The following is a 23,201-nucleotide window of genomic DNA, read 5'->3' on the forward strand; positions in this document are numbered from 1 at the left end:
AATAGCATGGATGAAACCCACTGATCAAGTCACTTTTTTGAATGGGCCTCATGAAGATCAAATTGAGAATCCAGCTGGTGAAAAATCCGAGGATCAATCGGAGTTGTTAGAGCTAACTACTAATGGCTCGCAAACATCTGTGGAACAGCCTCTGCCGGGTAAAGCATCTTGACACCCGAAGTAATGGATTCATGCGCTGGAATGTGTTGTTTTGTCATATTTTTGGCAAAGCCCATGGAGTGACTTTACCTGCTAAATGGTATGAGAAGGCCTTTCGCAAAATGACAAAATTGAGCGACTGCTTAAAGGACGTGGATCCAGTCGACAGACGGCTCGTAAATGTTAAAAATGGTTCAACTGTCATTGATGATCTTGTGGAGCATAAAGTGCATACTTTTAAATCGCTTGCTGGCGCTTTTAATGGGCCTCCGTTGATCCAGCAGACACTGAGGAGAAGTAACCCAGCATCTTCAGTGGATTCGAAGTCTACGACCCATGTTTGTTTCGGTAAAGTGAGTGAAAGAGAGCCCATGGTCATAAGTTCCCTGACCAAGATAAGCGACATACTTAACATTTCCGCTCAGCAAAGGAAATAAGTGAACAAGGCAACGACACAATCTGTAGAGGGCTAGAAAAAACTAAAGATTTATGAAAGCAATGAAATCCATCATTCATCCTTGACAAGGTAATGTCGAAGTGAATCACACTCGTACCAAAAATCTTATACATCTAATATGAAAATGTAAAGAACAGTCTCAGCCACATAACACAGATTTGGCCAACTTTGTTTTCCATGGATCACCATGACAAAATTAATGAAGAGAATAGGACATCTTCAACAAAAAAAGAACTACTTTGCTACACCTAGTAAAGAAAATCAAAACTGTCTGCAAAGTTATCTATAATGCTAAAATTAGTCTTCTGAAGATCTCCAACCTTGACCAAAATTAAGAGTCTTTATTCACCCATAAATACCAGCCAAATCCACATATTAAGTACTATGGATATCATACAGCTATTTGAACAAACGCTGGAAAGAAGATTGACTTAGTCTGAAATGGTACTGTCTGGATGCTTCCCTCCTCCTTCTCCATCTCCTCAAATCAAAAACTACATGTCAGTCTATGCTATCTAGCTAGTTGCAATGCTCCAAAAGCAAGCCAAAGGATGACTATATTCTTCATCATTGCATTCCCTTAAGTTTGCGTCAGTACACCCGCTTTCATTCCCTTTATTGCAACATCGATCACGCTGTCCATCTTAACTTCCATTTCTTTTCCATCAATTGTTTCGCCATTTTCTGGGAGTTACTTTTTCATTCGACTTTCTAGTACCGGCAAACAAGTGCTTGTTAATTGTATCAGCAGTGCCCTGAGAACAAGTTTCTCCTCCCTCAACTCGTGTCACCACTTGAAGAAGCTGCAGGATTATGCTCTCAGCATCCAATAGAAGCATTTGCACCTTATTGACTTGTAAGTGAGCAGGGCCTGATGAGAGAACCAAATATTTCTCTCTTGGAATTGTCCATACTTTACTTGGATCCAGATGCTTATAAAACACAGTCTTGAAGCCACAAACTTTGATCAGTAGAACAACAGTAACACCACAATCCTCACTGTGCAATCTTTGATCGCTTCAAGTGAGGGAAGTGTCCACCCACCTGCATTATATGTTCACACCAAATATGTTAATACAGATAGCAAAGAAGGAAATTCTTAAGAAGCTTGATGATTGGAGTAGTGAGAAAGAACTTGCAGATGGACTAAATTCTTCATAAAAAAACAGCAAGGAAGGGTACAACATGGAGCAGAAAGCTCCTACAAATGGTCCAAATTCTGCTGCAGCTAAGCATAGGAAGCCCATGGACAGAAACGACAAAAGTCGGATCAAAATTTTTTCCCATGCCATTTCTAATGTTGAATATGAAGTGGAGAACGTAGTCCCAAAGCAAACGCTCATTGCAGACCCATATTTTCATTTTTTTTTTTCTGACAATGATTGGACAGAGGTTTCAAGTGGTAATAATCAAGTCTGGGCTACTTATGATGATGATGATGGGATTGCCTGTTCCCATGCTTTGATCCATAATGTCATGACATCAAAACCATTCAAGTTGCACATAAGTTTGGCTTCATCTAAAAGTAACCAAGAACCGCGCTCTCTGCGTTGGGTTGGATCTGGCTTTGCCAAAACCTGCAGGTATATGCGGATAGGGAAATCTTTGATGGTCTAGATTTGATTCTAGATATTTAGTGTTTAGCAACATCCTCTTGACCCAAAAATATTTGGATAAAATGCTGGATAAAAAATCAGGGAAACAGGGTGCGATAAGCCATCATTGAATAAAAAAGTTTAAAGGAAAAAAAAAAAAACCGTATCAAAACAAGATGAATAAACAAACCATGTCATCTTCCTAAGATGGAGCGAAGGAGCATGTGGATATTGCCGTCGGCCACCGAGCGATGACCACCACCACGAAAGCTGATTGTTGTCACTTTCAATCACCATGCAATCATCGTTGCCTCCAACCATCGCCAATCGTGTTCCAACAACCGAATGTGAAAAAGAATCTAAAGTCGATTTGGTCCATGCTTCGTTGCTCTTGTTGTTGTTGCTCTATGCTTTATTTCTATTGAAGTCAACTCACACCTTCATGACACATAAAACAGGAACATTAAGGGCATGCATGATTATGTTTTTGTTTTTTGTTCAAGAACAGATTTTCTTTTTTTTTGTTCCGAGAACGTTTCTGGAACAATTTTTAAGAACAAATTTTCTCTCTCCTTTCTTTTCTTCTCTTTTTTTTCTTCTTCTTTTCTTCTTCTTTTTTCTTTGGCAAGTCGCTGGCCTTAGCCATGGCCGGAGACCTCGCTGGAGCATCGCCAGCCCCTGGCGAGGCTCGGCCTCAGCCTCGCCTTGGCTAGGTGAGCTCGAGCTCACCCGGATCTTGCGAGGCTGAGCTTGCCCAACCATCGGCGAGGCTTGGCGTCGCCGGACCACCGCCGGTCGCGTCGCTTGGCGGTGACCCGGCGAGCCGAGCTTGCCTAGCCACGGGCGAGGCCGAGCTCACCTAACCGCCGGGCGACCGGTGGCCGGGCGAGCTCGGCCTCGCCGGTCGGGCGAGCCGAGCTCGCCCAACCAAGGTGAGGTTGAGCCTCGCCCAACCACGGCGAGCCTCGACCTAGCCGGGGGCGGCGAGCCTCGCCGTGGCTGGATGAGGCCGTCGGCCCTCGTCGGCTGGTCGCGGCCATGGCCAAGGCTGGTGGACCGGCCAAAAGAAGAAAAAAAAGGAAAAAGAAAGAAAAAAAGGAAAAAAAATAAAAATATTAAAAATTTAAAAGAAACAAAAAGGAACAGAAATTTATCAAACATGTTTCTATTCTTTTTTTATTCCCGAACCAAGTTTACCAAACACGTTTTTCTGGTCAAAAATTGTTCCCCGGAACAAAAATAGTTTTTTCTATTTCTGTTCCCTTGAACACTTTTTGAACAGAAACACAAACAAACGCACCCTAATTGACCCTTGCAAAATCTCAACAGAGCCAAGCTATAACTCGAGAAGCATAGTGATGCATTAAAAAACTCAAGGATGACCATCACTCACTCACTCTCACAACAGCTTAAAAAAGGTTCAAATGAGACTTTTATATGAAAACGAAGACGTACCTGAAATTAAGGAGAGGAAGTTTCCACTCGAAGCCTCATTCACCTGAATTCAGAAGCAAACAGAGAAGAAGATCAGAAACTGAAAAGGCGTTGAATTTATGAGAAATGGAGTTAAGAGAACTGGATTGGACCTGTTTAGGAGGATAATAGAAACCAAGGCCCTGATGTATGACAATGAAACTTGTAGAGCACGTCCTTTGTTTTTGCCCATTGTTGCACATTTCCTAGTATCTCAAACTGTTGAATGAAGGGTAAATTCGAGCAAAGAAAAGAGTAACCGTGATCGGATTGAGTTCGAGCAAGTGTGTTAGAGAGAGAACTTTTTGTTCAAACCTGAGACTCTGGATGAAGAATCACGACCCCTTTGGTGTGCTTGACAAAATAGAGTATTTTTAGAGATTTTTAATCCTATCTTAGGTTGCACCAAACATATGATGGAATTTGTTATGATCCGGAGGATTTTATCTTATCTATCCCAATTTAAATCTGGGCACTAAAATGCAACAAGGAACAAGGGGCTTAGTTCATCCCCTAAAAGGATATGTTTGGGCTCTGCATAGGAATTGGTCTCTCGATTGGAATGAGTTGAGCCTGAATGAGGTAATACACAGCTACCTGATTGAAGATTGTATTGAGGAACACGGTGTAGCCATTGCTATACTCATGTTTGTGGCTTCAGGACTGTGGTTCAAAAGCATCCGGTCCAAATAAATTATGGACAAATCCAAGAGGGGAAATGTTCTGATTCCTTCATCTGGTCCCCGCTCACTTGCTTATCTGTTAGGAATTTACGGATGCTCCTATTGGAGGCTAGGAGCTTGATCTTGCACTCACACTTTTGGAGCTTCTTCAAGTGGTAATGCAAATTTAGGGAGGAGAGATGCAAGGCCCTGCTTATACATCAAGGATCACTTGTTTGCTGATACTGGAAAGTCAAAGGAAAAAGAACTCGCAGAAAATGGCAAAACAATTAATGGAAAAGAAATTGACGTCAAAAAGGAGAACGTGACTGATGTTGCGATGAAGGGGATAAAAGCAAAGGTGGCATACAATCACAGGCTCAAGGGAAAATAGTGATAGCAAACTTAGTCATCCTTTTTCATGCTTTTGGAGGACTGATGTGGGTAAGATCGGATAGATTGACATGTAGGTTTTCAATTGAGGAGACGGAGTTGGAGGAGGAGGAGGAGAAGGAAAGCATCGAGATAGTATCATTTTGGACCAAGCAAGTCTTCTTTCCAGCGGCTATTCAAATAGCCATATGATATCCATAGTTAGTAGTTAATATGCTGATTCGGTAGTATTTATGGATGGATAAGGATTCTTAATTTTGGTCAAGGTCGGAGATCTTCATAAGATTAATCTCGGTAAATTTACGAACAGTTTGATTTTCTTTACGAAGATTAGCACGATAGTTGCCTTTTTGGTGAAGATGTTTTATTCTCCTCATTAAGGCTATCTTAGTAATACATTGATTACGAAATTCGCCAAATATGCTTGACGTGGCTGCGACTTTTCTTTATATTTTTCTATCAGAAGTATAAAATCTTCATTTTGAGCATGATTGGTTTAACAATTATATTGTCAACTGATGAATGGCGCATTTCATTACTTTCATAAATGTTTATTCTTGTCTTAGCCATGTACAGATCGTGCCATTGCCATGTGCACTTAATGTATGTATTTGCATGTCCAGGGAAGGCCGATGAAAATCGAGTGTTCTTGCTCACAATTACATGAAGTTTTGGAGTTCTTGGCAATAGAAATCGATACCTTCATATTTCATGTGGCATCCTAAAATTTCATGACAACCCCTGGATATACCATGAACCATGAATAGGTGATGGAAGTGCCATCGAACTATGTTATGGTCATTGGCTAATAGATTACAATTTAACAAGGCTGAACAATGAATAGACTATTGTTGTATTGGGAATATATCCTATATCCATGTGTGATTAAGGATTTGTATTAAAGGACAAATTGATAGGAAAATTTTTATTCTTGGCTGTGCGCTTTATAAGTTGGATTTTATTGATTTATGTTACAACGTTTTATGGCCATATTAATTTGTAATTAGGTATTTATATAAGTGGGGATTAAATGAAAAAAAAAATAGGAGAAGGTGTAGGCTGATTTTCTTAAGGCCAAACCAGCCCAAAAACCAGCCCACAGCCCACCGTTCCCCCCCCAATTTGGTCAACCAAGCCCGGCCCAAATGAGGCCCATCAGCCTTGCGTGAAGATTAACAAGTGGCGTGAAGGGTGCTACAAGTGGCGAGAGGAACTTACCAAGTGTCCATTGCCATGCAAACCTCATGATTACTAGTTAATCATGAGGGTGAAAGGAAGAAAAAGGGAGAGAGAAGGGGCGGATTGCACGAGGGGAGTGATCGTGCGAAAGAGGGAGAATTCGAGAGAGGAGAGAAAGAGAGAAAGAGAGAAAGCCAATGGAGAGAGAGAGGGTTTGTGGGTGCTTCGATGAGGGAAGAGGAAGACCAAGCCCCGCCGTGCGTGCGCCTAGCTTCGCTGTCGACCGTGCTGTGTTTGAAGTCCCGAGTTGCCGTTGCTTGCTTGATTTCGTCGGATCTAAGGCAAGTAGAGTCTATTGACCTACACTTTACTTGCTGTGATTGTGTGTGATGTATGGTGAATTTCGGAGGTGGTGGAGGTGAGAATTTTCGAAGTTATGGGAGTAGTGCCTTAGTCTAGTAATCTGTTTTCTGGAAAAACAGTCTGACCTTTGGTGATTTCGTGAGCTGCATGAAATTTTCTAGTTGGAATCTCACTTCGACTTCTGGATGAAAGTTGTAGAGGACTTCTTGAAGATTAACATACTAAAATTTGAGATGAAACAGACAAGTATTGGATGGTGAAACCATTTTCTTCAAAGATACTAGATCTGGAAAACTGATATGTTGATCCCTTGCGGTTCTGTGAATTTTGTGAAATTATCCAGTCAGAATTTGATCTTGTGTCCTTGATAAGAGTTGTAGATGAAATCGTGAGGAGAAACATATTGAAATTTGAGAATAAACGAACCAGTATTGATTGGGGAAATGATTTTTCTTTGAAGTGTTAAATCTGGAAATCGTTACCGAGGGTTAGGGGGAGTTTTGGTGAATGTAGCTCATGATCTATAGCGAATCTGACCTTGAGTTCTTCACGAAAATTTTACCTTTAGGTATTGGCTATGACATATAAAAATTTCAGAATTTTATAAGTTTATTTAGGGTTTATACTGAATTTATGAATAAAACTGTGCAATGGTGATGTTCCGAAACTTTAAGCTGTGATGCATGGACTGTAGTGATCCGTACGAAGCTCTTTTGACAAGGTGTTCTTCATGAACCTTTTTCTCTAGATGTTTTTTATAACATGTTACATTTTCATAATTTATTGAGATCGTTTATTAATATTTCCAGAATTTTTATTTAAGGAGTGCATTCTGCTTTGTCCGAAAATTTGCTCCATTTTCAAGAACAAATGAATTGCTTTATGAAGTGTGATATCTTGGGTGTTATTTGTATTGCATATATGGTGACATTTGGCATATCACATGATATAAAAAAGGCTGGTTTAAACCTCTGACATTGTTGCATCAAATATTAAATTGAAAATGAGATATATATGGGAATATGCATTGTGATGATGATAATACCATCGGAGGTGTGAGCCGACGATGCTCCGAGAGTGTCGGGATGCGCGGAGTGTGTGTACCGGATGCCCGGAGGTGTGTGTCGAATGTACTCAGGAGTTTCGGGATGCCCGGTAGTATATTGGTACGTAATTCCAGGAAATACCTGGTGGTATGTCGGTACGTAATTCCGGAAGGCAGGGGTAACCATTTTCATGGCGAGCCCCGGCGATTCCTTGTGATGCTAGGTGGGACGCGAGATGCCCGGAGGTGTGTGCTGGATGCCCGGAGGTGTGTGCTGGAGGTTTCTCGCGATGCTAGGTTGGGTGCGAGTGATATATGAGGGATGCAAACACTAGTCCCTGGGAGAAAGATGAGATCCTTTTGAATATCAAAATGTGATATAATTGCCTATGAAATTGCGTTGATACTATATGGCATTGGGAATGCGATCATGAAGGCATTGAATGGATCTCATGAGAATATATATATGATTGTATGGGTGATATGGATCATGTGCATGTATGTGCATATGGCATGGAACATGAATTGCCTTAATGAATGCATCTCATGGAGATATAACCATGATTGCATGGATGATATGTGCATTTCATATGAAATTGTGGTTGTCTTGCTTGTTGCATTGTGTAGTTTGATGGATCTTTACTGCTGAGTGATTGTACTCACCTCGTTTGGAGACTAACATTTTAGACTAGACAAGATACCTCTGCTACCACTGCCACCAGTAGATGGATTGAGTGGTTGGATATGACCGCGAGGAGGAGGATAGCAAAGGAAGGAACTTTTGGATGCCGACACTAATCGATGGACCTTAAGTATATGACTGTTGGAAAAGATGTCGGTCATCTTTTGAAGTATAGCCGAGTATTGAAGACTACGGCATTTTGATGTAACGATGAATGATGTCCATCTAATTTAAGTAAATAAAAGTGTTCGACTTTTACTTATAAATGTTTAGTTGGTGTGCATTGTTTTCTAAATATAAGGAAGGGAGTTGATGGATGTGCTTCTGCCATATAAATTGCGCAGGGACCGATCTAAAAGATGTAAACCCCCAGGATTTATGAATTAACATGAAATTCCTTGGTATCAGAGTATTATATTATTAGGCCAAGTGAAAGGTAAGTAGACTGTGGCGACCCTAACGGTTCGGGGGTCGTCGAGGGGTGCCACATTTCATGTTTTCACTTGAGTAGCCTCAAGGTGACTTGCGTATGTGTGTGTGTGTGTGTGTGTGTGTGTGTGTGTGTGTATGTTCAGTACAATTGACCAATAGATACTATTTTACGAGTGCAACCAAACAAGAGAATTAGCTGAGACTTGCCTATATATGTGCAGTACAATCGACCAATAGATACTGTTTTACATGTGCAACCCAATAAGAGAATTGGCTGAGACTTGCCTCTTGTTGGAATAAGGTGAAAATCAACCTTGACTAGTAATTTGCTCGTTGGTGTTGCTAAGAAATGCAAATAAATTTTTGCAAACAATATTAAAAGTTGGGAAGTTTAGTAAATAAATAAATGTTGGCAATAAATTCAAATGAGAGTTGTTTAAATTAATACTATCGGGTTTTTTTTTTTTTTTTTTTGGTTGAACTATGTGGTAATTTAATAGTTAGTGATGAGTCATACTAATTAAGACTGGGAATGTCAAAATGGAGCTGTTAAGTGAAAAAGGTTACTAATCAAGCCTAATGAAAATTGGTATGTTCGTAAAAAAGATGTAAAATTGAGAAAAACAATTAAACTATATGTAACTCAAATGAAATTTTGTATCCCAAAACTAGTTGTCAATTTAATATGACAAAATTTGGTAAATTATTTTAATTTAGATTTAATTTCATATAAGAGTTGATAAGTTTGTAATGATGGTAAATTATGCAAATAAAAGTTGGTAAGTTAGTATGTAAAAAATTGCCAATTTACGAACTGTCAAAAAGTCGTTAATTTCATAAAAAGAATTGTAATTTATGAACAAGTTACCATAAACAAAAGTCACTGATCATTTTATTTATTATTTTTTTTTTAACATTGACTAACATTTATTGAAATTTATCAGCATGGATAAAGAAATTCAAATAGAAAATTTAAATCCTGTTGGCTAATGACTGTCGGTTGCTCATATACTATTGCGCCTTATCTCATGGTTTTAAGTCCCAAAATGAAATCTTTGGAATGGATGGATGTGCATTTTTCTCATCTTGAAAGACATGCAAATAAGCAACATACAGGTCTGGAATTATCAACATCTTGTATGCTTGACCTGGATTGGTTCTAAGTGGCTGCATACGACAATACTCTTATCCTTCCTCTGTGTCTGCATTAGTTTAGATCCATGAGATTATAAACCAGATTGTGTCTGCAAAGTCATTCCACAGTCTGGATTAAATGAATGGGTGTATCAAATAGAGGCTTTCATAAGGATGAGAAAAGTACAAGCACAGCGTTATGAGTGAAAATATAATTAGGGGTAAATGTGGTGAAGGGATATCTATTTGGGGTTTTTGATAATATTTACCCAAACTCTTATCGCAGCAAAGTGTTTTATCTATGGATTACACGGCTGACGTGGTGTAATCAGTCAATCACATGTCTTGCATAATTTGTATTGTCAATGACTTTTCACGTGATTTACTTGTTCACATATTGTTGCATTTCTTATTTGCTTGAACAAGAGGGTGCCTCTTCTTTGCTTGAATAGAGGGGTCTCATGGATTTCCGCAATTTTCTCATTGATGTTGGTCATATTGACTTTCTAGTCGCCAGCTTTCTAGAACTTGCAAGTGTGCGTGATTGTGTACGCTGCCATTCCACAACTAAATGAGATAAGAGGGAAAGATCAAATTTTTTTTTTTAGCGCATGGCCACAGCAGCCACCTGTTCAATCGATGTCTGAGTGAAGTAATAGTATGGATGAACCCAGCGATCAAGTCTGTGCTTTGTGTAGAGTTTCTTGAATATTAGAATCAAGCTGGTGAAAAATCTAAGGATCAATAAGAGTTGTTAGAGCTTGTTCATAATGGCTCACAAGAATGTGTGGAACAGCCTTTGCTGGATAAAGCACTTGACACCCGAAGAAATGGATTTGGGCCTTGGATTGTGATGTTTTATCATTGTTTAGGTGAAGCCCGTGGGGTGACTTTGCCTGCTAGACGGAATGAAAAAATTGAGCGACTACTTAAAGGATGTGGATTTAGTTCAAGGACAGACTCGTGAATGTTATAGATGGCTCATGTTATAGATCGGTTGCTAGAGCTTTTATGGGGTTTCCATTGATCCAGCAGACACTGAAGTGAAGTATCCCAGCATCTTCTGCAGATGCAAAGTCGACATCCCATGTTTGTTTCAGTAAAGCAAGTGAAAGAGAGCCATGGTCATAAATTTCCTGTCCGAGACAAGGGACACATCATTAACACTTCACTCAGCAAAGGGAATTGGTGCGTCACAGTGTACCTGCAGGTGACACAGCACCAGATATGGACCCCACGCTTGAGGAGATACTAAATGGCTTGAAATATGAATTGGACTAGATGAATGGCCAATTCCCAAGAGGCTGAATCGGTGTGTCATGGTGTACCTGCAGGTGACACAGCAGCAGATATGGGTGGACATATTTTTTCTGTTTGCCTAGATTTCTTAAATGAAACTTCAAGTTCCTTTCATCCCAACTCCTCTGCATGGAAGCGCGTTTCACCAGCTGCAGAGGCTGAATCATCCGCCTCAAGAAAGTGGGAAGATGTCCTTGAGATGCTTGATGACCTCATTAGATGTTTATAATATGAAGAATTGCTTTTCCATTTAAAGAAGCTTGAGGCAATGAAGGAAGTGTTGTCTCAAATCAGGGATGTGGTAGTTGACAGAGGTATTGGGTATCAAGATGCTCGACCACAGGAAAGCCCAGTGCCAAGGGAACTTACCAAGACGCTCAGATACTCATTTCCATGCTTGTTTACTATTCGTTTGTATTATCTCTGTGGATATTCAGGCCTGGAGGCAGTTCTTTCTGGTGGGAGCTGGGGACACAGTCACAATAGCAAATGTTGTTTGCACATGGGAAGGATTTTGGCATCAAATGAGGTAAATATCGCCTGGAACGGGGTAAAACAATTACATGACGTTCTTGGACTTTTCAGGTTTTCGTGGGAAACAGCAGGAGCGGAAGGAGTATTGAAATTGCAAGGCCATTCATGGTGCGTGGGAGCTGAGGATAAGACATTAACAATAAAGTAAATCCATTTTATGTAATTGGAGTCATGTTGTGATTGGTTGATCTTACCATTTCTGTATTTGAACTAATTGTGTTTGTAGACTATTTATTTACTCATAAGATACAGGAGACCATACTTCGCTTTATTGGTGGTTGAAGAGCTGACAATTCTCTGGGTGAGTAGGATGCTTTGTATTCTTGTGGGGGCAGAAATGGCAACTCCATGGACTTGGAGGCTCAGTAACTTCACATCAACCACACGGAAAGTAACGCCAAGGAGTACGTAAACGATAATTAGATTGCATATTTCTGGAAGAAATTTAATAGAAAGCTCTATAAACCCAGCATAAATGCAATTTGTGAATGGAAAAGATTCACGATTCTTTCTGTGGATGCACTACAGTTTGAGGGGTACAACAAACTGACCGAAGCTGTCATTACTTGGAGCACTATGTTGTGAATGAAATTGTCAAGCAATTTCAACAGCATATTTGTTCGTACACTTTGTGTAGTCTGCAAGGTATAACGTATCCAACTATATCCACAACTCGTGGGAAACAGAAACTATGCATGTCTTCAATCCAGGATCTATCAACATGTACAATCATTTGTTTTTCTTTTGGTATTACTATTAGGATTCTTGCTAGGATTATCATTGTCTTCAGCATCACCTCCTTCAGTTATTGATTTTTGCTACTGTGTGGATTCTGGAGCTCCCAGTTGACTTCATAATGCATAGCATCTGTTGCAAAGGATAGTGAAGAGTCATCTATCATGTTCAGGTTCGATTGCGTCCTCCAACTTCATAAAGAATCTTCCAAAACTTGCATATATCAACTGCTAAAAAGAATATTATGGCTTAGATACAATGCTATGGATAATGCAGATAGCCGCAGTTCATTTTCAAGTTACCTGATAGAGACAACTCCATCTTGGCTATATTCTTGCGTCGTGTAATTAAAGACTTCGACTGAAAAAATTAAGGACTTCGGTGGCATCTGAAAGGTGAAGGCAATATTGTAAGATGCTAGCTATAGAAGTTCCAGTTCACTTAGTCATTTCCCATCTCTGATGCACCATCTTCTGTAGGCGTGCATTCGACAAAAACTTCGTGCAATATTCAACAATTCCTTCTCAACATTCCTCAAGTTTATTGATTGCTAAATATTGATAAGGGCCTACAAGCAAATCTCAGGCTGAACCGCCACATCCCGTTCATTCAGCATTCCATCATCGTGAACTGTATTGGATACAGGAGCTAATAATTCTGCACCCCGACTAACATACATAAATGGATGTCTGCTGATTCTGATAGAAAGTGACCAAAGGTCACACATAATTCAATCAAAACTTAGAACATTATAGTGGCAATTTACCATTCAGAAAGCAAAGTTATTTGAGAGATAGGAGTGAGCACACGGTCTGTACTACAGGCAAGCAACACCACTGCAGCAATAACCGAGAAGACCGCCCGCGGGCTACTACAGTAATCACGCTTAAACGTTGCCTTCCACTTGTTATAAGGCCTTCGGCAGTGCACGACAAGCTCGTGCCTGAGGTGGTGGAAGTAGGCGTTTCTTGTCCACATGTAAGTTTCGGTGCAAAACGAGTAGGCACGTGGCAGCATCTTCATTGCCGAGCCAGTTCTGTATGACTTATTTGTCAATCAGTAACTTTGCATCACCAGGGGTATTGATCAGGTGATCCATGAAGGCCATACAGTTGATCAGATAATGGTCGTCCCGGTAGTAACATTGCTCAAAGGCGATAATGTTCCGAAAATAGGATTTGGTTGAATTGTAAAGATGGAGGCACAGGATTTCGAGCACTCCATTCTTGAATTTGATGTCTAATGAGCACTGGCTTTTACCGAGAGCATTGTTAGTAAAGTTAAGGAAATAAGTCGAGAACGAAACAGAATCAAATTCAGAATACAAAATGACACGAGTCAACTAGCATGACTCCAGCTGCCGCCAGCTCCGTTGAGCTTGGGATGAATTTGAACTCTTCATGGCACTTGTATGGCTCCTTCCTCACCGACAGCAAGTGCAAGAGCCTGATCGCGTCGAGGAAGTGATTCACCTCTGACTCCATCACCCCCTCCGGCAGCTCTTCAATTTTCATTGCCGGCTGCAAAAACCTGTACGCGAGCTCGAGCAGCCTCGGTGTGCACTTTTGGTGCGATCCGTACGCCATCTCAAACAGCTCTTGGATGGCAAAGAACGGTATCTGGTTCTCCAGAAGCACATGTCACGGCGGACATCATTAAGCATCCATGGCTTGCCAAAGATCCAGTCGCCAGATGGTCTCCACTTATAGTTCCAATACATCAGGAAGAGCTGGATCACAAAGACGCCGAAGCATCATCTCCACAAACTCATCGGAGTTGAGGATGATCAGCTTATCGTAGCACTTCCGGACCCAATCCTCCCAGGACTTGATCCTCTTGATGTAGTCCTCGAGGCAGCATCTTGGGTTGTACTGGAGGAAGCTCTGCAAGTACCGCAGCTTCTGATCTTCTATTGGCTTGAGGCTTTCATTGCTGCGGTGATAAGGTCCGATTGTGATGACGCGGGGTGTGTAGGCCTCTTTGTAGCCTTGCACAGCTTCTCTGGAGTGGCGTAGATGCTTGGTTCAATCTGTTGCTTAACGAAGTTACGTGTTCATCGTGATGATGGGTCACTTGCAGATGTTGGCCCTGTTCCTGCCATCCTCTGTTTCTTCTCTCAACCTGAAAGTAAAATTTCCCTCCTCAGTCGATCAAGAGCAAAAAGGTTTGAGCAAAATCCAGTGCAAGAAAGGGTACCCTGTGCCAGAATAAGCCCAGAAATTACATATGGCCTCTTTAATGCTGACTGCAGAGCAATCATGGAATTAGCCCAAAAAGTGAAAAAAAAAAAAAAAAAAAAAAAGTGGAAACAAACAAAGAAGGAGCGGGAATTCAGACATAGGGTTTGGTTAGTTTAAAATGACTTGTGCATCCATTTTAGGCCGCTGAATGACGAAAATAACCCGTAGATTCATTTAGAATTATTTCATATTGTTACGAATTTGATTCTGCGATTATGGGCCAATTTAGGTTGAGAGACCAAAAAAGAAATCCCTCGCTAAAAAGCGTAGTGTGGATATATATATGCATGTGATTTTGTCACCTAGTTGCCTTACACACGAGACACATATTTTTGTCCCCTCAGTCTCTCTTTTGTCATGCCTACATGAAAAATTCTTAAGTGATCAAAAAGGAGCTCAAAACTTTTGATGTTGCTAGGTTTCGCGTGGGATTTACATGATTTACTAGTTAAAATGCTTTATTATACATGTAGGCGATAAATGTACCCACAAATGTTGCTTGCCAAAACTTAGAAGATTACGGTGGCAATTTGCCCTTCAAAAGCATTCGAGAGATGGGAGTGAGCACCCGGTCCGTTCTTCATCAGTGCAAACAACACCACTGCAGCGATGACCGAGAGGACCGCCCACGGGCTACTGCAGTAATCGTGCTCGAACATCGCTTTCCGCTTGTTATAAGGCGTCTGGCAATGCGTGACCAGCTCGTGCTTGAGGCTGTAGAAGTAGGCGTTCCTCGTCCACAGCAAAGTGTATTTGCAGAGGGTATTGATTAGGAAGCTGAGTTATGAAGATGGAAGAAAGTTGGAGCAGGGAAAGGAAAGAAGGCGCCGTGTCTTTTCATCAAATCAATTAACAAGCGAGTCCTCCGCCATATTTGGCAAGCATGATGATATCTCTCTCTAGAAATCACAGCTTTTAGTTGTTTTTATTGACTGTACGACCATTTTCATTAATTTTGGGAAAAATTTCAAATAAAGGCATAAGTGGATTCGTTTTCTCAGTAGGGGGCTTAAAGTCAACATTGTCTCAAATAAGGGCATAATCTCATTAACTAGCCAAATCTTATCAACGTTTAGGAGCATTCTTGTCCGAAAACATCTTTTTCATTATTTTTCTTTTTCTTGTTTTCTTTTCTTTTCTTTTTCTTTCTTCATCTTCCTCAAGCCTTCTTCATCCTTATTTAAAACTAAATTGGTCACTTGAGGCCATTATTTGAGACGATGTCCACTTCTGATCCTCTTTTGAGAAAACAAGTCCACTACAAGTCTTATTTGAAATTTTCCTTTAATTTTATCAAATCCTCTTAGACTGGATGATCTTCGTTCAACGGAAAATGAAAGGGGAAGTAATTTTTAAGTGGATCCTACCTTGATTTTGTATTGAATGTTTAAATCAATTTTCTCTCTCGAAAAATCAATTTTTTTCTTTAGAAGAAATTTGCAGATGTTCCAATGAATAATTATTATAGCTAGCCACCACACTTTAAGAAACAACCACACGTAAAATGAGTAAATGGAAAGGAAGGAATCAAGACAAGAAATGTGCTAAGTAAGATAAGATAGAGTTGTTGAATAATGCAAGTCAGACACGAGTCAGGTACAATGTTAAGCTTTCGTTATGAAATAGAAAGAACCTTTTACTCGTAAAAAGAAGAGAGAAGAGTGAGTTCAGAAGGGGCAAATAGAAGTACACTAGATTTCAGCAGCCAGCACTTTCTTCTTTCCTTTCCAAGTCATGATACCAGAGGAGATTAAAAGACATTACAGAAAATTTATTCAGCAAGAAAAGAAATCCCCTTTCAAAAGTACATTCCTAGCATCGAACTTAAAGCTTCTTCTTGGACATGGAATTGCGTTTCAAGCTAATCTTCAACTAGTGCCAATGACTTCTGTAATAAGCTTTCAGATCCTGCTGAAGACTGCAGAAATTGGTGTTCCTCGTCCAAAACCGGCTCTCCTTTCCAAAACTGTTGAAAAGATATTGCCAATGCCTCGGCATCCTTTGCCAATGTCTCATCATGCCCCAACGAGTTCTCAATATCGATAATGCATTTCTTGATCAGAAGCTTCGCATCGGCTCTAGTGTTGATGAGATTCCCCAGGAATGCTACATAATCAATGAAGTAACTATCATGTTTATAATAGGACTGCTCAAAATCTGTGATATTCCAGAGAAAAGACTCCGTCACTGAAAATAGCTTGAGACATGGGATATAAAGAACACCCTCTGAAAATTTAATGTCGAGTAAGCAATTGGTCTCGCTCATCCTAAACTTCACTCCTGCTGCTCGAAGGTGCGATGCCCTAGGTATTGCTTCTACCTTCTTCCATCCATCACCTTGTGCGTCTTGTGTGGCAGGTAAGTACCACGACCTTAAAGCATCCAATAAGTGATTGACATCGGAGTCGAATATCCTCGCCCCTTCTGCTTTGAGATTGACTCTGGAGGTGAAGAAATCATAGGCGAGCTCCAATAAAGAAGGGAGTACTGTCAACTGACTCCCAAATGCAAAATTGTGCAGATTCTCAAGAACAAAGAATTGGAGTTGATTCTCCATCAAACTCATGTCCCTTCTCACATCCATGATCATCCACTCTTTTTTCTTGTCAAAGATGACATCATTCACGGCCTTCTTTTCAGGGAAATGATTCAACAAGAACAGCTCAATGACAAATGCACCATCTACAAGAACCAATGTGATGAACTCATCACTGTCGAGATCTATCTTCTCCAAGTAACACAGGCAAGTTGGCTTTTCCAACTTCTTGATGATCTCAACACATTCTTGCAATTTCTTCTGTGTCCGTGCCAAAAAGCTTTGTAGGTACCTCCACTTGTTGTCTTCCATGGCCTTCCATCGTTTGCCATGATGGTAGAATGGTCCGATGGAGATTTGCTTTGGCAAGAAGGCTTCCTTGTGGTTCTTGCGGAGCTTGTTCAGAACGGTTAACAAACGACAGTTGAAGACGTTTCAGATAGTTGCTTCAATCTGTTGCTTATTGAAGTAATGAGTTCGTCGGTGATGTTCACTTGCAGATGTTGGCCCTGTTCCTGCCATGCTCTGTTTCTCTTCAACCTCGAAGAAAAATTTCCCTCCTCAGTCAATCAAGAGCCAAAAGTTTCGAGCAAAATCTGTTCCAAGAAAAGGATATTCTGTGCCAGATAAGCCCAGAAATTAGATTTGGCCTCTTTTATGCACATCAATCATGGAATAAAGGAAAAGAAAAAAAAAAAAAACAGGAGGGGGAATGCAGAAATAAGAGTAATGGAATAGTGGTTGGTTGGTTTGAATTTTAGGCATGGCAAGAAGTGGAAACTGTTAAACTAAATGAACTTGGCTCTATTTTAAAAAAAAATAGAGGAAAGCATAGGAAATACGACTGAAAACAGCAGCACTGAGATAATTCCAACAAACTCCTCCTTGGATTAGTTGCTGCTGCAGATTCCTATTTTCTCTCTTAACAGCTCAAATCTTCCAGTCTGAAGTGGTTTTGTGAACATATCTGCAAGCTGATCTTCAGATCTGTAATAGACCAACTTAACTTCGCCACTTTGTTGCACCTCACGCAGAAAGAAAAATTTGACTTTGAAATGCTTGGTTTTGCCATGGAAAACTGGATTATGTGATATTGCTAGAGCATCTTGATTGTCCACATTGACTTCGATACAATCACTAGAATTCATTATCTTCTTCAGCCACAAAGCTTGATTTGTAGCTGCGTGAAGCTGCTATAAACTCAGCCTCGTAGTAGGCGAGCTACAATCTCTTGCTTTTAGAACACCGGGAGAAACAAGTAGAACCAAAACTGAAACAATATCCGGACGAACTCTTCATGTCATCTACCGAACCAGCCCAGTCACTATCAGAAAATCCTTACAAATTAAACTTCTGACCTTTCTTAAACTTCACATCAAAGAACAATGTTCATTTGAGATATCTCAAGACCCTTTTTGCTGCAACCAAATGTAACTGACTAGAACTATTCATAAACCTGGATTAAACACTCATAGCAAATAGAATATCTGGTCTGGTTGCTGTAAGGTACATGAGACACCCAATCAGACTTCTATACATAAAAGCATCTACTGCATCTATTCCATCATTCTTCTGCAACTTCTCTTTAGTAGCCATAAGAGTGCTTACACTTCAACAATCTTCCATCTAAAACTTCTTTAGAATTTCCTTCATGTATTTTTTTTGACAGATGAAGATCTCATATTAAGCTTGTTTGACTTCCAGACCCAAAAAATAAGCCATATCTCCCAAGTTTGACATCTCAAAACCTGCAAATAGATCTTGCTTCACCTTCTCTATCAATTCCATATCATTCCCTGTCACTAATAGATCATCTACATAAAGTGACATAATTACAATACTATGATTCACTTTCTTGACATAAAGAGTGAACTCACTTAAGCTTTTTACAAAGCCAAACTCCTGCAAATATCGATCTATCTTCCCATACCAAGCTCTTGGAGCCTGCTTCAGTCCATATAGAGCTTTCATCAACCTGTATACACTCTCTTCTTTCCCTTTGATACTGAAGCCTTCAGGTTGTTCAACAAAAATCTCCTCCTCAAGCTCTCCATTCAGGAGTGCAAACTTGACATCTAACTGAAATATAGGCCACCCCTTCTCTGCTGCAATGGCTAACAATAACCTTATTGTATCAAGTCGTGCAACATGGGCAAATGTTTCAGAATAGTCTACTCCCTATATTTGTGCATAGCCTTTCACAACTAGTCTAGCTTTGTGTTTATTGACAGAACCATGAGGATTAAGTTTTGTTTTAAACACCCACTTAACCTCAATCACATTCTTATCAGATGGTCTGTCAACAAGCTCCCATGTGTGGGTTTTCTCGATCATTGCAATCTCCTCCTGCATTGCTGCAATCCACCGCTGATCCTCCTTAGCTTCCATAAAGTTAGATGATTTGAGCACTGCAACATTGCTTCTTTCATAGATTTCAGCAAGTGACCTTGTGCCTCTCACTGGTAAATCATCCATACTATCTTCCAATCCATCTATAACTTCATCAATCTCTACATCTGTTGCAGTTTGTTTTTCGAACTGCTGCTGTTCTACACTCTTTCCTTCCATCCAATTCCACTCATCTTCCTCTAGAAAAATAACATCTATGCTCACAGTCACCTTCCTTGTCATGGGATGGAAAATCCTGTAAGCCTTTGATTGAAGACTCTACCCAATAAAGAATTCAAGCTTTGCTTTCTTATCCAGCTTGTCCCTCTTGACCTCAGGAACATGAGTGTAACACAAACACCCAAAAACCTTCAAATTCTTCACAGAAGGTCTAACACCATGCCAGACTTCAAAAGGTGTTGACTTCTCTAAGGCCTTTGTGGGCAATCTATTCAATAAAAACACTGCAGTATTAGCTGCTTCAGCCCAGAACTTCTTAGGTAACTTCTTCTCTTGCATCATGCATCTAGCGATCTCTATAATGCTTCTGTTTTTCCTCTCGCTGACCCCATTCTGTTGAGGTGAATAGGGAGCAGTGAACTGCTACACAATTCCTGCTTGCTCACAATTCAACTTAAACTTATGAGTAGTATACTCAGAACCATTATCAGACATGAGCATTTTAATTTTCTTCCCACTCTGATTCGCAACTAAGGCTTTGAATTTTACAAACACATTAGCAACTTCAGACTTGGCTCGCAGAAAATAAATCCAACTCATCCTAGTCATATCATTAGTGAAAGTAATAAAATACCTGCTACCATTGAGAGAAGACTCAGACATAGGTCCACATAGATCTGTGTGGACTAATTGCAGCTTCTCACATGCTCTACAACCTCCTCCTTTGAAAGGAAATATGGCTTGCTTGCCAAGAAGACAAGTTATGCACTGTGAAAATTCCTCCTCCAAACTTGGCAAGTCATCTACCAAGCTATTTCCTTGCATAAACAACATGTTCTTCCTGTGAACATGCCCAAGTCTTTTATGCCATAGCTCTGCATTTTCTTCTTTGCACTTTAAAGTCATTTGTTGCATCTCTTGTCGCTTGAACATGAAACTCTTGTCCTTCATTGGGATTCTTAGCACTTCTTTACTATCTGCATTATTAATAAGACATTCATTCCCTTCGAACTTCACTTTATAGCCCTTCTCAACTAATTGACCAACACTTAACAAATTCTAGTCAATATTTGGCACAAAAAGAACATCACTGATCAGCTTCACCTCCTGATTTCCTTCAATAGCCACTGTACCCTTCCTTTGCACTTCAATATACTATACGTTGCCAATTCGACTCTAGACACGGCGACTGTCTAGACTCCTAAATAGCTTCGAATTGCCGGTCATATGATTGGTGACCACTATCCACCAACCATGCATCATTCCCAACAGAAGATTCGGGAAATGAAGCTACAAATAAGTGCTCTTCCTCAGTTTCATTCACTGCTACCTGTGCTTCTCATTCTTGCTGGTAATTTTTCTCTTTGCAGATTGCTTCCATGTGACCTAACTTGTGACATCTTCTGCATCTAGCATCAGGCTTTCTCCAACATCTAAAAAACTGATGGTTAGTTCCACCACAGTATTGACAAGGCTTTTTGTTCTTCTTCCATTTGCTAGACCTACCAGAATTTCCTTCTTTTGCTACAAACTTGGAGTCACCAGCATTTTCTCTGGACTGAATCCATTTCTTCCCTTTGCCTCCATCATTTGACTTCACTCTAGCTTACATCGCACCCTCTACAAACTCTTCTCTTCTCATCAGTCTTCTGTGCTCCTATGCCTGCAGAGTATTTAACAATTCTATAAGCTTTATATCAGCCAAGTCTCTTGTATTTTCTAGAGACGCTATGGTGGCTTCGAACTTCTCTGGAAGACACTAGGATCTTCTGAACAAGCCTTTCATCCTTCAAGTCAGTCCCTAAAACTCTGATTTTTTCAGCTATCTCAACCAGCCTATCAGAGTACTCATTCACCTAACTTTGAATCCTTCATTTGCTGTCTCTCAAACTCCCTCGATTCAGCACCTTCATGCCTCTTATCTTCTCATCTCCCTCGTATTCATCCTCAAGAAATCTCATATTGCCTTTGCAGAATCACATCTCATGATCCTTGTGAGGATAGTGGGTGAAACAACAGCATACAGGCAAGACTTTGCCTTAGCCTTCCTTGTGATTATCTCTTTATGGTACTTTATCTAATTCAAGGTCGGATTGTCTAGAAGTGGAGCAACCTCATAATCATTCTCCACAGCCTCCCATAATTCATGACCCTCCAAGAATGCCGTCATCTTGACAGCCCAAGCCTGATAATTTTCCCCAGTGGAGTAGCCATTGCAAAGAATCCACTCAATCCTGCCTCCATCAGCTTTTTCTTCGCAGATTGGAAGCAATCTTCACTCACTTACCCTCACTTCACATTCCCTTAAGATCCCACAAACGCTTTGATACCACTGTTAAACTAAATGAACTTGGCTCTTTAAAAAAAAAAAAAAACAGAGGAAAACAGAGGAAACACGACTGAAAACAGCAGCACTGAGATATTCCAATAGAAACAAATGTGATGAAATGGTTTCAGTTGAGGGTAAGCAAAAGAACCGAACCAAACCAGCTAGTTCTAGGCATTTTCCACAATTACTAGTCTAGTTCCCTATTCCAAATTTTTGGAATTGGTGAATATCGATTTAGTTTTCGGTTCCAGGTGTGAATCCACCCATCCGGACCGAACCGATTCTTTTCTTATTCTAATTATTACAAGATTCAAAACTCTAATTACTAATTCCTCATTCTTCATCTTCACACTCCCATGTCGAAAACCTAGTTGCGCCATTCCTAATTTGAGTGAAGTTTAAGAACTTTGTGGCAAACTCTCATAACGATTGTTATCATTGTCAAACTTTGTACCAAATTTACAGACTTGGTTCTTGATGATCATTCCAGCTTTGTTCGTGGAGATGATTGTCATGTTTGGCTCATCACGAGTTTGTTATATTAATATAACTCATGTAGTAATTTACACTATGCAACAACACTTGCAATCTTACAGAAAATAGGGAAAAATAGAGTGGAGTATACGTCGGTTCGTAGACTCACCCTAGAACTAGGTAATCGGACTGAACTAGTTGCTCTTGGTCCCAGGTGGGTCCTAGACCAAGTGGACGGTTCTCGATTCTACAAATCGGGAACTAATCCTTCTAGTTTGATTTCTAGTTTTTGGGTGGGAACCGGTCCACCCCTAAACCAATCACTACAAACCAAGAACTAATCCTTCTGGTCCAATTCCCAGTTTAGGGTGGGACATGGTGCACTTTGAAACTGATCACTTCTAATTTATGGTCCCCTGTTCATAAAATTTGAAACCGGTAAATATGGATTTGGTTCTCGATTCCAAGTGTGGACCCACCTACCTAGATTGAATAGATTTTTTCTTATTCTAATTATTACAAAATTCAAAACTCTAATTACTAATTTCACATTCTTCATCTTCACTCTCCCATGCCGAAAACCCTAATTGCCCCATTCCTAATTTGAAAAGAAGTTTAAAAACATTACGATAAACTCTTATAATGATTGTTATGATTGTCAAACTTTATGGCAAACTCACAAACTCGGTTCTTGATGATCATTCTTGTTAGGGAAATCCCTTATGATGTTTTGAAGATGACAAAATAAATCAAAGGCTACTAACATATTTGATGGTTGAGTAATAGGCCATGCAGATGTTAGAACATGTAGAGGATATTATCAAAGTCGAAGGCATCGGACTCAAGACTCAAAGTCGAAGATTTGTTAGACTCTAGACTCAAAGTCCGAAGACCAGGACTTTAGTGTCAAGG

At 40.1% G+C, this 23,201-nt stretch overlaps 1 protein-coding gene across 1 annotated transcript; it reads right to left on the reverse strand.

The window, feature by feature from the left end:
* Positions 1-16,243: 16,243 nt before the first annotated feature.
* Positions 16,244-17,230, reverse strand: LOC120291757 (UPF0481 protein At3g47200-like). Its single transcript, XM_039309482.1, has one exon. The coding sequence runs from the start codon at positions 17,228-17,230 to the stop codon at positions 16,244-16,246; it is 987 nt and encodes a 328-aa protein (XP_039165416.1).
* Between the last annotated feature and the right edge of the window lie 5,971 nt (positions 17,231-23,201).

This window comes from Eucalyptus grandis, chromosome 3 (genome assembly GCF_016545825.1).
Source record: "Eucalyptus grandis isolate ANBG69807.140 chromosome 3, ASM1654582v1, whole genome shotgun sequence".
NCBI classification, from domain to species: domain Eukaryota; kingdom Viridiplantae; phylum Streptophyta; class Magnoliopsida; order Myrtales; family Myrtaceae; genus Eucalyptus; species Eucalyptus grandis.

Excerpts from the sequence above, each read along its gene's own strand:
- LOC120291757 (XM_039309482.1), bottom strand. The coding sequence starts at position 17,230 with ATGGAAGACAACAAGTGGAGGTACCTACAAAGCTTTTTGGCACGGACA.